General features: G+C 39.5%; 1 protein-coding gene across 1 annotated transcript; it reads left to right on the top strand.

Annotated features, from left to right (window-relative positions):
* The first annotated feature begins 2181 nt into the window (after nt 1-2181).
* On the top strand, nt 2182-3439 carry pou4f3 (POU class 4 homeobox 3). Its single transcript, XM_067996072.1, has 2 exons — nt 2182-2298; nt 2549-3439. The coding sequence occupies exons 1-2, from the start codon at nt 2182-2184 to the stop codon at nt 3437-3439; spliced, it is 1008 nt and encodes a 335-aa protein (XP_067852173.1).
* The last annotated feature ends 14472 nt before the right edge of the window (nt 3440-17911 follow it).

Raw genomic sequence — 17911 nt, 5'->3', positions numbered from 1 at the left:
AGAATTATATTCTGGCAATAATACTTTCACTCTTCTTTACAATCAATATCCAGTTCATCTTTCATAATAGCATGTTTTAGAAGTGCAGGTATATAATTAGTAATATATACCAGAATCTATTATGAAAGAATTTTATGTTCACTGTGCACATGTTGCTATTAAATAATATTTCAACACCTAAATTATTTATTTATAGATAAATGTTGCATTCATAATTTAAACCCTAATTAAAATATTAGTTGAAGCACAGATCATGTATGTAACTGTGGGAGACGGTCATTGATAATAGCCGCAGTCAACGAGGACAATTTGTTTATCTAACACATACAAACTCTAGCCTCCTTCGGGTTTATACAGGTCTCCTGTGTTTACTTTGATCATAACCAAAGGTCACTGAAAACTGTGTTCATTTTGCACTTTTGAAAGTTTTTGGTAAATGAAATCCACGGGCCATTAAAATTCGAACGCATTGTTAACAAGTGAAGGATATTACTAATTACCATTTGTCCAATGTAAAATAAAGACGTTTTAGACGCGAAGGATGCACTAAAATACAATGTAACTCCAATCTAACACCCTATAAAAGTATATTGTTCCTTGAACTGATAACTGCATTGATTGTTCCTGAAACATGGGAATTCCAACGTCTCGCAATTCGACAATTTTTATAGGTCCTTCCATATTCCGCTCGATAGTTTCTTTTATTCTCGTATGTTTGTTAAATATTCGAACATTGCTACCAAGCTATTAAAAACGGAGTCATAATTATTGTTATAATAACCTTTGCTGAGCCTTGAAACTACGAATGACAGGAATCTGACAAAGAGTATTCAACTTTTAGGGTAAATGGAACCTCCAATGCCCCAACAGATTATCACTTACTCGAAGTGTAGTCAAACCACCTGAACAAGGGTTTAATAACAATAAAATATTTTGTTGGCAAGAAGGGGATTCGTCCAGTTGTCTCTTGTCGTCTGCTATTTAAATTGGCAATAATGAGTTTCTTCTCCTTAATTATGGATGATAGGGAAAACTAAATCAATACTTAATGTACTAGTTAAGAGTTAAAACAAACTCTTTACAAATGTGATCCTTATTTAAAGCATTGCTTTATATATTTAACGTATCACAGGAGACTTATTTCGTATAGAGAAGATTTTGCTTGAATTCAAAATGTCTTCTTTGAGTTAATGATTATTTTGTGCCCTATCTATTCCTATATTTTGAGTCTTCTCAAAATCTTTCTGACTGCCCATCTATCCGTCCACCATCCAATTGTACAACAAAGCTGAGATTTTAATATTAATTCTGATCATTTTTCTGCCTTTAATTTCGGGGAAATGAATCGACTGCCTCTATCTTGGCCAGTCTCTGCTAAATCCAAATGTAAATAGGATGGAATCAACACTAAGTACATTCAGTACTGAGATAAGACAGACCCTGTTATATGATCATTGACACCAATTCCCAATTTGTCCTTCAGTGGATATAGTCAGACTTGTTACATGCAAATTTGGTTATAAGAAACTTATGTCCATTCCAATCCACCGCAAATAACATATATTTGCATATGTATGTAGGTCAGTAATAAATATTGGAATATTCTTTAAATCACTTTAATAGACAACGGGATTAATCTTTCATGAGAGATCTGTACTTCCAAGAACTTTCTGTAGTTTCATTCTTATGGAGTACCCAATTTATTTTTCATTTAAAGATATAATTGATAGCCTGCCAGTAAAATAGCTTAAAGTATGAAGAAAAAAAAGTTTTACCCCACTTTATTTTAAAGGTTGTGCCCTCAATTCACAGCGAGCAGTCTGCTTTAGTTCGGATGTTAATATATGGGGAGTTGTTTAAAATCTGATTGTGTTGCATGGGTTATGGGTGGAAATTAAATAATCAGGGATTGGCCATATATGCCGGATATATTTGAGTCTTCTGAATAATGGTTAGATAGGCTTCTTTGTGTAGGTGATGTGAAAAGGTTTTGAGTCCTCGGGCTAATTTCCTGCTTTTGTTTGGATGCAGCACGCCTGCGCGCTGCTGGCAGTTGTTGCTGGTAAGATGAGTAAGGAGCAGGTGGGGGAAAAGGCTGTGTCATTGAAATAGCTGACAGGAGCAGGCACTAGGCAGCAACGTCTATGTCAGGACTGTCTACCTGCAAGGTGTGCAATCTCGATGGCCATGAACGGCAAGCAGCACTTCAGCATGCATCCAATCCTCCAGGAACCCAAGTACCCGAGCCTGCACTCCAGCTCAGAGGCCATGAGGAGAGTTTGCCTCCCAACCCCACCGGTATGTATATGCATAATTACTGCTTTAAGGCTCAGTTTTGACAGGCACTGCTTAATGTTTTTTTCATGTCACCAGAACAATCGCGTTGCTCTTGTACCTCTTCACATGTCTGTTCAACCAAGTCTCTTGACTTCATATTAATTTTTATGACCTGGGCTTTGAGGAAAGATTTTTTTTTTGAAAATGTTTTTTAATACTGAGTTGACAGAACTCCCCACTGACTGCAATGTGTGTGCATTCTTGCTTGCAGCTGCAGGGCAATATATTCGGCGGCTTTGATGAGACTCTGTTAGCCCGCGCGGAAGCTCTGGCGGCTGTGGATGTCGTAGCTCATAGTAAGAATCACCACCACTTCAAGCCGGACATCACCTACCATACCATGAGCAGCGTCCCCTGTAGTTCTTCTTCTTCGACCCTACCCATCTCTCACCCGTCGGCGCTCACCTCCCACCATGTTCACCCAGGTCACCAAATTTTGGACGCGGACCTGCTGGACATCTCTCCAAGCCTGACAGGAATGGGAGGACCAGATCCATCGCCCATGCTCTCCACGCAAGTCCACCCTCATCATCTCAATACCATGGGCCACCTTCACCAAGCTATGTCCATCAGCCACCCTCACTCCTTCACTACCCACAACGGTATGCCGTGCATAAACGACGTAGAAGCAGACCCCAGGGAGCTGGAAGCTTTTGCCGAGAGGTTTAAACAGAGGAGAATCAAGTTGGGAGTGACACAGGCTGATGTTGGGTCTGCTCTGGCCAATCTAAAGATACCCGGGGTGGGCTCTCTCAGCCAGAGTACTATCTGCAGGTTTGAATCGTTGACTCTCTCCCACAATAATATGATAGCACTGAAACCGGTGCTGCAGACCTGGCTGGAAGAAGCGGAAAACGCTTACAGAGAGAAGGCGAACAAGCCAGAGATGTTCAATTCCAACGAGAGGAAGCGCAAACGGACCTCCATCGCGGCCCCGGAGAAACGCTCTCTGGAAGCTTACTTCGCCATCCAACCCCGTCCTTCCTCGGAAAAAATCGCAGCAATCGCAGATAAGTTAGACCTGAAGAAAAACGTAGTGAGGGTCTGGTTTTGCAATCAGAGACAGAAACAAAAGAGAATGAAATATTCAGCAAATCACTGACGAGGAACTGAGTGGTGTTGGATGCAGCAAAAAAAAAACAGGGATTTTCAGTGTCTTCGCTAAGAACTTAAGCCATGGACTTTAGATCAAACTAACTTTCTCCACTCTTGTCACAACAAACTCAGAGAAAGGTCCGGTGTTTTACATCTAATGAGCGGCGCTATGGAACCAATCGAATGATCGTTCTGGTGTGTAGCCGGGCATGGCTCGTCGATTGAAGATTCGTTTTTACACATCTCTTGGCTGGTCTCTCTCTCCTCCCATCCCTTTCAGTGTGAAACAAATGCATTCTTCAATTCTTCCAATCCTAAGTAAGATCCAACATAGTCTCTGCTCACATAGCATTTCTCATTTCTTGTCCATGTTTCCGAAAACATAAATATGTGGATTATTCCAGAGTTGTAACTGCACTTTGTTAATAAAGTGATTCATTGGAGCCCAGGCTACTCGAGTAACACGGGGCTTCCAGCCTTCAGATTTATCAGTGTCCTTTAGCTATTTCGTGCTGAGATAATTACACAGTTAAATTAATATTTAATGTTATTTGTTTCCTGTGTTAATAATTACAAATAAAACCAGGAGCTGGTAGAGTAACACATAGTTCCACAGTATGTCTGTCACTCTCACTAGCCAGAGACGGTTCCCTACAGAAGTGCTCAAAGTGATTTTTACATTTCCTTCTGCTTCCGTTTCGCCACTATTTTAACAGCCTCTCCGTATTGTTTAAAGAGTTGATGACATGTGGGTATAAATATTACATAGAAAAGCGTCTGCACGTCCAGCTATCTGAGACTCGCTCTGATGGTTTTCATTTCATTTAATGCGATGTCTGCAAACAATCGTTGGACAAGCTCTTGGCGAAGGACGTTGCACTGGTCTTGTGTGTTGGGGTTTGCATTGTTTCTGCGCAGTCTTGAGTGTTCGTTCGGTAGATTCACAGGCAGGACCCCATCCTCCTCTCCACCGTATCTCATTAGAACGAGTGCGGGTAGCTGGGCCCCGGATCCTGGGCAGGAGGGGACTTTATGGAAAGGATTCTGAGGATCTGGTTGAAAAGCATGTGGGTAATTTTTTTGCATCAGTGAAAAAAATGCTACTGGGAAAATTACAAGGGACCATAAAAGATATAAAGAGACAGTTTGAATGGTATGCAGATAATATCGGAGCCGCTCCCTCCCTTTTTGTAGCGGCCTCTTCAACTTTATTGTGTATATAAATATATATATATCTAAACAGTCGATGTGATCCCGAATCTACTGTATCTAATACTAAGCAACGCGTCTCAAAAAGTATCGCGGAATATTCAACTAATTAATGACTCGTTCATCCATCTTCAGAGGATTCTAGATTTACTACAATAAAGTTGAAGAGACTATTACAAAAGGGAGGGAAAAGGCTCCGACATTATCTATATAATATTCAAATTGTCTCTCTTTCATTGATATATAAGTAATACGCCCAGAGTCGCTTTTATGATCATTTTGGTTGCGACTTTATTCTGAGAAGTTATCTTTTTTAGTTCCTACAAGGAGTAAAAAGAATGTCTTGGTAGCTGGCAATTTAATAATTGATCATTCAAACGATTCTCGGTGATTACAATAATAGTCTTGAGTTTAATGGACAAAGATACATTTGGAACGGTAACAGCTGAACAACCACATCTCTTTAGGAACTATTTCTGTATTGATTATTTAATAAGGATGGGCTTTGGATATTGAATTGTCTGTGATTTTTAAAATAATTTCCCACCTACAAGCCCATCTCTTCATTCTTATACTGGGTCTGCGTTTGGCAAGAGCCCGTGCATTACATTTGAGGACAATGTTGTAACATTATCATCTAAGGGGTTTGGACTGTAAATAGTTGGTCTTTCAGAACATGGCCTTTTACAATAAAACCTAAGGCTTGTACATTATTGAGATGGTCTGTATATTGCACATAAATAATTTATTGCAAATCATAATGATGTTAGCAATAACACCCTCAACTTCGAACACCTTATAATCTTTATTTTTTTCCTGTTTGAGCGTGTGCAGTATTTGTTCTGAAGAATATTTCTTAAAATAAAGTCTTTATTATTGAAACTATAAAACAGAGATTTTCTTTTCAACGCGTTTTACTTCATGTGTGCATTTCAATGCATTTGACGACTGACCTATCTTGTTTAATTTAAATTATCTGGAAATTCATTAAACACTTTCAAAGAGCCGGGACAGGCACGATGGGCCGAACGGCCTCCTTCTGTGCTGTATCATTCTATGATTCTAACACGTGAAGAACTGTTGTAGATTATTGGAAATAAAGTTGCTTCCATGTAAAACACAGCATTAGGCTGAGTGTTTTGCAAATTATGATTTTTTTAAAACGTTAGGTGGGGAGTATTAGTGGTTGTCAGGCAATGGTAGAATTACACGGTGAATTTAAAGACCGTGTTAAAAGACTGTACCGATTGTTCTCTGTCTGCAGATAACTATAAATTCAAAGGGCCCAGAGACTCCAACAACTCTCTCAAACTGGTTCAGGTTTTTTTTCAGCAGTGTACTCACTATGGCCCAAACACACATTCTTTATTCCACCGCATACACTGTGGGGTGGGAGATCCTAACTGCTGCCAAAATAAGTGGGACAATAACGATAACGCCAGAAGCAGAGATCATGTTATCAGTTGTCACCGCGCATTCGGAAGAAAATGGAAGACTTTTGACAAGTTCGGATGCAGCTATTGGTTTCCTCAAAAAGTTAGGAATGTTGCAGCTGTACCCGGCATAAACTATTCTGTTCTGGTCCTAGTTCAGTGAATGGTTTGTTATCTCTTGGGCAAACGGAGATTTCCTGAGAATCCCAGACAATTTGCGTTAGTGGAGATTTATTCAACATCAATCAAATGATCTCATTCACTCTTGGACAACAGGTTTGATGTTTATTGGTTTATATCCAGAACACTTCATGTCTCCATTTAAAAAATCAGATTTATCTTAGGTGGGCAGGCATTCGAGGAAGACACTGCTCTACAACTAACGGTTACAAGTTTGGGATGCTTCGATTGGACCCAGACACAAGCGGCCAACGAATGAAGGAAATCCAACCCCATTTCTGGTTTAATGTTTTCAGTAAAAGGCGGGCCCCGGTCAGATAACATTGTCGAAATGTTGAGCAGTCTCAGAACAATATTTTGAGAGTTTTTTTGTTCTTTTATTTGGAATAAATCTATATTTGCAAATACTGATTGATTATTGCCCAGATGAAACGGGAAGCGGGACAGGAGTTTTGACCTAAAGTGAATTGTAATTTACACTAAGTGGAGGGAACTCAGATCTTGCTACCGGTCACCTCTGAGTGCTTACCCTTTAAAATATCTTGCAGGTAAACATTCAGTCTTACCAACTACACATTAAAGTGATAACACTTGCATTCTCCATTACTGTAGTGGCTCAAACATAGAATCATAAAACGATACAGCGCAGAAGGAGGCCATTCGGCCCATTCTGCCTGTGCCGACTCTTTGGTAGAGCTATCCAATTAGTCCCACTCCCCTGCCCTTTCCCCATAGCCTTGAAAACTTTTCCCCGTCAAGTATTTATCCAATTTCCTTTTGAAAGTTATTATTGAATCTGCTCCCACCACCCTTGTTCCAGATATAATTCCATATAGGCGCCAAAACTTTCCAGAAACGTTGTTCTTGTGGAGTGTTGTGTTGGTGCAGTTTCTGTATTAACGATATATGCTGCAGCATCGACAGATTTTGCCATCTTGAAATCTTGTTGTCCATTCTCGTCTTGTGTTGCTGGTTAATCTTTTTCGACACGGGCTTTTAGTTAGGTGTTTGTAGTCCAGTGCGCACCATTCCATGGTTTCTGACAGATAAATATCCCGAAACCAACATTTCCTTTCGTCACTGTTTTTACTAAGATTATTGTTTGGATTGGTTCGAACTTTATGTTCCAGGACCATAACTTGCTGTAAATTCAAATCTTTCAATCATTCGCCTTGTTAGTCATGAGCTCTTCGAATAGTTCTGAACTGTAAATATAAACCAGCATATTTCAATGACTTTTTAAATCTCATCCATTCTTTCTACTCCGTGTACATTCTTGCTGAGGGTATTGTGGGGTCCCATGTGGGGACTCGCTAGAGGCGAGTATTGAACCTCACACTTCCCAGAAGGAGCTCGTACGCGATGTAAATTTATGATTCTGTTTCATCATTTCCAAATAAATGTTATATATTGGCTGAAGTCAACTATTTCATACAATGAAACCCAGTTTTGAGAATGGAAGTATTTGTGTAAATGGAAGAATCTGTGTGCTTGTTCAAAGATAACACGAATCGGAGAGTTTCTGCCGTTCCCTCCGGCACCATCGTCGAGTTGAGAAAATCTGTCTTCTGAAAAACCAGCAGCAGGACTGTTGGACATCGGCGTCTCTCTGTGTTAATACTGAGTAAAAGTCCGACTGGCCTTGTGACAACCAAACAAACACCAATATAAGGCAGAGACCGAGGCACCAAAACGGGGCCGGTGTGTGAATGTTGCCAATGTGCAGAGTGTTTGAACTCACACCGCATCTTCACACAACTGGAGTGTAGGGTTTGGTTGAGAAAATGGCCAGTTCTTTGATAAGATTATAATAAATTACAAAATTAATTTCAATAAAAGATTACAGTAAAATTACCTTTTCATTTTCAAAAAGTGAACTTTAAGTTTGCCTTTTTGTTTTATTACACTTCGGGTTTGACATCTAATTTGTAGCTTTATGCATTTCACTACTTCCTTTCCCTTTATAATTTGCAACGTGGAAATAATGCAATAGTTCATTAAAGTTGTTTTAATGAACTATTGTCTTGTAACATTGAGGGGGAGAGAGGCCAGCTTTTAAAAGCAGCTAAAACGGTTCTATTCCCGAATCCCTAAAGCATTGTGATGATAAAAAATTAATGTAACTGCCCAAGTATCTTGTGAATATTTTACTGGAGAATTTCAATGAGTCAGGCATCAAAGCTGAAGGTAGAATAAAAATGATCCCGAACTGAGTCTACACGAGACCTTCTCTGCTCTTCTTTCTCTAAGTCTCCTGTTCGTCTGTGAATCCGTCCGATTTTCTCCATCTCTCTAAAACCGGAATCTTGCCACAGATATTTGTTCCTAATCAAATTGCTGTTAATAATAAATGTCCTGATGCCCGCACATTATATTGCTCGTTTTGAAAATGTTGAAGACGGTTAATGCAATATTAATCGCCCAGGTTGATATAAAACAGACAGAAAGCGAGTTGGAGAATTGAGCCGCAGTCGTTTCCAACAGGATTTCAGCACAGACACGTCAAGGGTGTCCTTCAGTGGGGGTAAGACTATTTAACTATTACTTATACTTAGTGAACCATTGTGACTGCCCTGTCTGTGACTGTCCTGTCTGTGACCAGGGATAAAGATTGAGCAGTGTGCAATATTTGACGACTATAACTTCAAAACATCTGCGATTTTACATTTTAAGTTGAATTAATTTAAACCCAGTTTCAAAGTGGAGTTTTAATTTGATTGTAGCGGTTTAATAGTCAGCTCCGCCGAGATACCTCTATTCTTGTTCTATTTGTGTTTCTCTTTTTGTGTGTGAAAGTGACAAGATAAAAAGATCAACAGGTCTGAAAGTTACACGCCTCGGATTATTTTTTAGTTGAAAATAACCATTAACATTTGCACGAAGTCCTTAACGATTCGATTTAATCTAGTCTATTTCTTCCTCGATAAAAAGTACAAAATAAATTGGGCGGATTAATTCAGTAATAAGGGAATCGAGAACTTTTCCGAAATTCCCATAGGGAAGGGAATTGAAAGGACAGCCCAGGATTGTCGAATGGAAAATACAAGTTCTCAGCTGTGCGTTTAATTTTTATTCCAAATTCAACCGCAAGATTACAGAAAGGCTTTCAGAAAAATGCGTTGCATAGAAAGATTTTGGGAGTGTTTCAAAATCCTTGATAAACGCGCATGTTTAATGAAGTTCTGCTGATCCAGGACTCTGCTTTTTATTTCTTTTTTAGAAAACTTTGGATGAGTATTCCAAAGTGCAGAGCCTGTTTGCAGAAGTTTTCTTTTTCCATCTCAGAGAGACTGAATAGTAAAAGCCATTCGTGTCAGATAAAGAGCAGGACTCAGGATTTGCAAATCCATTCGTGTCTCTAAACTCGCCCCTAAATTTACAGCTTGTATTGGCAATTCCCTTTGTGTTAATCAACAATTCTTCTATGTGAGAAATTCTATGATGGGAACAGATATGAAACAAAGTGCCTTCAACACAAAATAATGATGGCGATTTGAATAGAAGTCGGTTATGTGGAATCACATGGGCTCCGTCAATCTGGACTTAAAGTTGTGCTGAGATATTTTTAATAAACATAGTTGAGTAGGAAAAGATGAAGAATTTTTTAGACTGTACATCACGGGCAACATCCTTCTCCCAGACATCGAATATATTTCTTTCTGAGACATTCAATATTCTCTCTATAAGGCACTAAATATTCTCCTTCAATAGGACATTCAATATTTTTATCCAAAAGGCATTCAATATTCACTGTCTGTAAAATATTCAACACTTTCCATAAAACATTCAGTATTCTCCCTCTCTCTTTATAAAACATTCAATACTCTTTCATTTTATAAAACATTTAGCATTTGCTCTCCATCTTGCTCTCTACAACACATTCATCATTCTCTCTTTGTCTCTTTCCTATCTTCCTGGCACTCTGGTTCCTGTCTGCTATCTTGAGTCCATCACAATCTATCCCATGCATTTAATGTCTGTAGATCATAAATCAACACTAGAAGTAGGTCTCTTTTATTCAGAATCCATTTATATAAAAGGCAGCTAATTGCACAGAGTCCTCCAGGCAGATATCTACCAGAGTCCCTGCTGGAATCAAATTGAAATTTGTCATTATATGGTCCATTAGAAAGGTTTTTTACTGAGTAATAAAAGTATGATGTATCTGTGTTTAAGTGACACGAGGAACTAATTAGGTACTTATTAGCAGGCAGCCAGAACATCTTTCAGGAGCCCATCTATTTCCCAAATACAATTCCATATCTATATTTTTATGGAAATTGTTAAAGCGAAGGGATGTAGCAACTTTCTTAAGAGGTTATGTAATAATTTTCATATCAAATTTTCTTTGAACTTTAGTTTCTGTGAAGGCAACCGGACTATTTTCTGAGCTTTGTGGAGTGTGATCTGTTCAGCTGAGATCTGACAAAATGATATAAAGAACATAGAAGAAAAATTGATGCTGCTGGGAAGTGATTACTGAAAACACTTGATCCTCATTGGAGCACAGAGACATACATCTAACATGTTATCATCAATGTGCAATAACATACAATAAAATATAACCAGAGACAACAAGAGTTCTGTACATACTGTAGCTGGTGTGTACATACTGTACATACTGTAGCTGGTGTGTACATACTGTACATACTGTAGCTGGTGTGTACATACTGTACATACTGTAGCTGGTGTGTACATACTGTACATACTGTAGCTGGTGTGTACATACTGTACATACTGTAGCTGGTGTGTACATACTGTACATACTGTAGCTGGTGTGTACATACTGTACATACTGTAGCTGGTGTGTACATACTGTACATACTGTAGTGGTGTGTACATACTGTACATACTGTAGCTGGTGTGTACATACTGTACATACTGTAGCTGGTGTGTACATACTGTACATACTGTAGCTGGTGTGTACATACTGTACATACTGTAGCTGGTGTGTACATACTGTACATACTGTAGCTGGTGTGTACATACTGTACATACTGTAGTGGTGTCGGCCTACCTCCCAAAGGTGGACTTGCACCAGTTCCTTGAGTTGGACCTGGGGGGAATTTGCACCTATATAACTTCCCATGGTTTTGCATTGATGCAAACTACGGTGTTATTTGGGTGGAAATAGTTACATGTGTATAATTAGTCTTCCATTTAAATGAGACAGAAATGACATTAAAAGCGCTTTTATTGCATTAAATCTAGATAAATGAATACTTTTACATATAAATTTCTGTTGAGAAAATATATTTCTTCCCATGTTATATATTTTATTTGTTTTTTTTCTTTGGTGACTCCTGCTAGAAAGGACAAAGGTGTGATGCCCCCATCGTCAAATAGCCTGCTGACACTAACTAGACTCATATATGAAGAATGTTTTGTGAGTGAGGTGAGATACTGAAGTGCTGTTAAACTTAACTCCAGTGGTAAATGTACGATATTGGCCAGCAATGTCAGGAGAGTGATATTGCACTTGCCTTTGGCTCATTTATTGACTGTAACAAAATTGCTGAATGAAGAATTTTAATAATGAGTATTAATTTGCTCAATTTGTGTGGAGTACCAGAAAACCCGGCAGTCTGGGCATTTAAGAGTTAAATAGTAGCACATATTGCAGCCATAAGATATCCCCTGATGTGATGCATTAATCTCTCTCAGATAGAACAGACATTGCCGGAACAGTTGTAATGTGAAAGCTGGCGGTTTCATGAAAGTGCGAATGCAAGTAGATAGAGCCGTAAAAAGGCCAATAGGGATATGGTTCAAGAGCAAAGGATATGATAAATCTGTACAGGGCAATAGTTAGGCCACAGTTCGAGTACTGCATGCAGTTTTTGGGTGCCCCATTGTAGAAAGGACATTAAAGCCGTAGAAAGTGTATAGCATAGATTCACGAGGAGGATACCAGGGATTAATAACTGTAGTTAGGAGGAAAGACAGAATACTGAGAATATTTATTTTGGAACAGAGAAAGAGGTGATTTAATAGAGGTTTTTGGAATTATTAAGGGTTTTAATAGGGTGAATAAGGAAACGATATTTCTTCTCGTTGGTGACAAGGGGTCATCAATTGAATATTATCACTAAGAGAGTGAGGAGAGGGGTTAGAATAAATACATTGTTGGAGAATGGAATGTTTTGCCACAGGGAGTAGTTCTGGCAGGGACAATTTCAACTTTTAAGGGAAAAGTGGATAAATATTTGAAGCAGAGGGAGATATAGGTTTATTGGGAGAAAGAAGGGCAGTTGGATTAGTTTTGGATTGCTCTGTAAAAGAGCCAGTACAGATATGATGGGCCAAATGGCCTTCTTCAGTGCTATAAACTTATATGGTTCTTTCCACATTCTAGGTTTTTGAACAATATAGAGATTGCATTCAGTGCTCCACTAACACTGGACTTGGCAGAGGACCAGTAAGAGCAGGAAAGGCTGTTCTTGATGTTAGGTATTACATAAAGTATACGTCAAGTCTTGCTACTTCACTATACAGCAGGTGTTCCATACCAGGCACAGCTATCTGATAATGACAGTAGAGATGCTCCTAAGGAGGCTAAGGTTTAGCAAGGAGGCATTGACAGAACTGTGCTATCTCCTTCAGGAAGATCTCTGCACAATATTTAACACTTGATTGGCATTTCCAGTGACTATCAAAATCAATACGACCCTTACTTTCTAAGGATCAGGCTAGCACTGGACACTTCTACTGTGTTAGCTAGTTTGTTGCCCACAAATATATCAGGGGAGTCACAGATACATTGTCTAATAGGGCCAATTACTTCAAAACATTAACTAATTAACAACAGCTGCAGTGCGAAGGGCCAACTCAATTCAACAAATTTTCCAGAGTCCAGATAGTCATTGACTACACTCACATTGTCATTCAGGCATAAATCTGTGGTCCTTTTTGACCTAAAAGGGATTTTAAAAATCTCAATGTGTATATGATATGCAACCACCAGTACAGAGTCATGCAGGTCGATGCCTGGTACCGCAAAGGTTCCCATGATGTTTTCAGGGCATTTATTTCCTCTATTATTTAATGTGTGAGTGTTGGAAGCTTTATTTGGCATGATGCTAACTTGGCAAGCAGCTAGGATCAACTGAGGACAGTAGGAAGAAGAAAATGTGGCAGCAAGAAGGCTCAACCTGGGACAGTGATGACAGACAGATGATGCGGCAGAACGAAGAACATATGGCAGCAAGAAGGCATAGGCTGAAGGGGGCGGCAGGCAAGAAAATTATACCACAACCAGTAGGTTCAACTCAGGCCAGTGATGGAAAAGAAGAAGAAATGGCAACGGACAGGCTCAACTTGGGTCAGCGGGCAAAGCTCAGGTCAGTGCAGCAAGCAAAAGTTCAGTCACAGCAACATAGGAACAGCAGGGGGCCATTCGGCCCTTTTAGCCTGTTCCATCATTCAATTAGATCATGGCTGATCTGTATCTTAACTCCATCTACCTTCCTTAGTTCCGTAACCCTTAATATCCTTGTCTAACAAAAATCTATCAATCTCACTTTTGAAATTTTCCATTGACACCCCCAGCCATAACAGCTTTTTGGGGGAAGAAAGTTCCAGGTTTCCACTATCCTTTGTGTGAAGAAGTGCTTCCTGACATCACCCCTGAATGGCTTAGCTCTAATTTTAAAGTTATGCCCTCTTGTTCTGGACTTCCCCACCAGTGGAAATAGTTTCTCTCTATCTACCCCATCAAATCCTTTAATCATTTTAAACACCTCAATTAGATCATTAGACCATAAAAGACTATAAGAGATAGGAGCAGGAGTAGGCCATTCGGCCCCTCGAGCCTGCTCTGCCAATTAATGAGATCATGGCTGATCTGATATTTACCTCAACTCCACTTTCCCGCACTTTCCCCATATCCTTTGACTCACTTGCTGATCAAAAATTTGTCTAACTCAGCCTTGAATGTATTCAATGACTCAGCCTCCACAGCTTTTTGGGGTAAAAAATTCCAAAGATTCACAACCCTCTGGGAGAAGAAATTCCTCCTCATTTCCGTCTTAAACGGGCGACCCCTTATTCTGAGACTATGCCCCCTGTTTTAGATTCCCCCATGAGGGATAAGATCACCCCTTAATCAACTATACTTAAGGGAATAAAAGCCTAGTCTATGCAACCTGTCCTCATAATTTAACCTTTTTAGCCCTGGTATCATTCTGGGGAACAGGCAGAACATGGGGTGGGTTTGGGTAGCAGGAACAACATATGGAAAATCAGTGGCTTTGCTGATCAGCAACTGAATAAATATTAAAATCCTGCACCAGGTGGATTTTTAATTCATTGCTGTTTCAATCTTTGATGGCTATCATGCCTCCAATTAAAAAAGAACAATAGAAAGATAAAACTTTTTAAACATTCCCCAAATTATCTTTCATGGTGAAATAGTAAACTGTAAGTCAAATTTTATTATTTATTCTCAAGATGTGTTTGAATTTATTGCCCATCCCTATTTGTCCTGAGAAGGTGGTGGTGAGTCTTTTTCTTAAGACTGCAGTCCTTGTGGCAATGGTGCTCCCACAATGTTTATAGCATTTTCTTTAAAAGTGAGTGACTTGCTAGGTCAATTCAGAGTCAGCCACTTAGTTTAAGTTCTTAATTTTTAGAGGCTACATCAAACTGTGGGCTTTGTCTTTTACTGTACCCCTGACCTGTCTCTTGAAACTGAGTGTTCATTCCTTCAGCTTGCTGATTATCTCCTAACTCTGCCTTGGTTCTCTTTCCCCTGCAATCTTCAGGTGCTCCCCTTCTCCAACTTCATCTCTGATAATATAAATACAAGTCTGTCTGTTTTTCTTTTTTTCTTTCTTTTTTTCATCTCTTTAATACAAACCTTCACACACTGATATTGGTTCTGTTACCTTTGGCTCAGTTGGGTACAATTTTGCTTCTCACTCAGAAGGTTGTGGATTCAAGCCATACACCAGAACTTAAGTACATAATATAGGTTGCTGATCTAGTGTTGCACTGAGTGAGTGTTGCATTGTCAAAGGTGCTGTCCTTCTGACGAGATGTAAGGCCCTGTTTAGCTGATGCAGTGGTTTAGGTGGATGTTAAAGATCCCATATCACTATTTAAAGAAGACCAAGGAATTCTCTTGATGTCCTAGACAACATTTCCCCTCTTCAAACAACACCACCAAAAATCAATGAACTGGTCATTGATCTCATTGTGGTTTGCAGAATCTTGCAGTGTGCAAAATGGCTGCCTCGTTTGCGTAGCAACAGACGTTGCACTTCAACATAACTCACTGTATGTGAAGTGCTTTGAGATGTTTCTAAGTGAGGTGCTATACAAATACAAGTTTTTATTTTGTGCCCAGGCTATTGTGAATTCACGACTGGTGTTCACATTGTCAGAGAGTTCCGTTAAAGTGTTTTAAACATTACACTTTACATTGCCTTTGTTAGAAATATCTGAGAATCCCTAAAATCAAAAACAACATTTAATTCCTAATTACATACTCTGAGAGAAGTTTTTAATCCAATATTTGCCAATTATTTGAAGCAATTGCAGACACATTGGTAGTTGGAGAGGAACAGTTCAATAATGAGTCCTTCCAGCTGTCACTAAAAATTGTGTAAAATCAATGAGATGGTTAAAGCTTCATAACTGCCCCACAATTGTTATAACCTAATACATATTTCAAGAATAATCAGTGATGACCGCTAACTTCATAAAAGTCAGTGGTTGATTTTTTAAAAATATTTTAGTTAAAAACGAATTGGCTTTTTGTGATGTGGTCATCAGGTTTCCAAACTACTCTTCCTTCACCATAATTTTTCGTGCCTCTATTTTATCAGTAGTGTTATGGCCAATGCTTCTCTAAACTTTCCTCCTTTGTTCCTTTAACGGTCCAAATAAACCTCCAGCCTGGGATTTTCCTCCCATTCATTTTAATGGGAGTGCGAGTGCTGAAGTAGAAATTCCTGGTTCCTATGTACTTTTATTTCTCCTTGTATCCACACTGTTAAAATCAAGTCTCATCACATTATCACCATCTCTAACTCATTCTTACCCAGTTCCTCAAAACTGTGGAACTCCGGGCACATAGATCAGGCACAACAGATAGACGTCAAAATATTTGACATAATCACGAATTCTACAACAAGAGGGTTTAGTCGAAGAGGGAGGGCGAGAAGATAATTTAAGTTTAACTACTTTACGCAGAGGATGGTGAATGTATGGAATGGACTGCCGAGGGGGCAGTGAGGGATGATTGTGTTAACCAATTGAAGGGTGAGTTGGATAAGTACCTGGAGAAAAATATGATAGAGGGTTTGATACGTAGGGATCATAGGACATGATACTTTATGGACACTCTGGGACAGACCAGATGTAATACTATGATCTTTCCTACAGCTTCATGAGTTATTTTAGTCTTCACTGCTATTGTTTTCAGCTCTGGTAGTGCCCTGCACTATGACCTTGGCCATTCACCTGCGTTTCACAATCAAAAACACCTCCATCTCCAGGTTGTCCGATGTTTACTGAGTCTTGCAGCCTGCGATTGTGCTTTATCTTTATCGGAATATTTAAAAACTGCCATCATGAATAATTAATTGTTTCATTACGTTGAAAGTACTTTAAGAATAGTTTGAAAATGCATAACATTGAGGCTAGGTAAGACACTGACATATAATTTAAAAGAATATTCAATGGGCAAGTGAGGTTAACTGCAGGTCTTTGGCCTTGAATGCTTAATGCAATTCCTTTGTCTGCTACTTTAATGGACAAACCCACAGAGAAAAGAAAGTACCTGAGGAGGAACCTGCCTAACAGCAGAATGCAGGGGGGGAGGGAGGGGAGAGGGAGAGAAAGAGAGAGAGAGAGAGAGAGAGACAGACACCCTCAGTGAGACAAAGGAAGGCAGTCTTAACAGTCCTTCAGCCCCCAAATACTATTGAAGTAACTAGCAGGATGCCTGCACCTTGGAGGTGGCTTCTAGTGCACAAAAGACAATATCCTTAGATAGAGGAGCACAGAGAATGAGAAGCTTTCAACCTGATAAAGTTTGGGAGCTACCGAATCAAATAGTTTTGTTCAAATTTATGGTCACAAATGACAAATGGCTTGTGTGAACCTTGAGTGAAGGCACGTGTGCAGGGTGTAAGCCCCTGGTGTCCCTACCATCATTTTGTGGGTGGTTGTACCTAAGAAGTGACTAATGCATGGTATGATTCCACAGGTGCCAGTAGTCCTCCATTAAGAACATAAGAAATAGGAGCAAAAGTAGGCCATACGGCCCTTCGAGCCTGCTCCGCCATTCAATCAGATCATGGCTGATCTTTGACCTCAACTCCACTTTCCCGCCCGATCCCCATATCCCTTGATTCCCCTAGAGTCAAAAAATCTTTGATCTCAACCTTGAATATACTCAATGACTCAGCATCCACAGCCCTCTGGAGTAGTGAATTCCAAAGATTCACAACCCTTTGTGTGAAGAAATTCCTCCTCATCTCAGTCTTGAATGGCCGACCCCTTATCCCGACACTATGTCCCCAAGTTCTAGACACTAGCCAGGGGAAACAATCTCTCAGCATCTATCCTGTCAAGCCCCCTCATAATCTTATATGTTTCAATGAGATGATCATTATCTCATCCAAGTGACCGCTCTTCATGCTTGAGTTTAG

The sequence above is a fragment of the Heptranchias perlo genome, chromosome 14 (assembly GCF_035084215.1).
Source record: "Heptranchias perlo isolate sHepPer1 chromosome 14, sHepPer1.hap1, whole genome shotgun sequence".
Lineage (NCBI taxonomy): Eukaryota > Metazoa > Chordata > Chondrichthyes > Hexanchiformes > Hexanchidae > Heptranchias > Heptranchias perlo.
The sequence above is the reverse complement of the archived record's forward strand: the minus strand, read 5'-3'. Positions and strand labels throughout refer to the sequence as shown.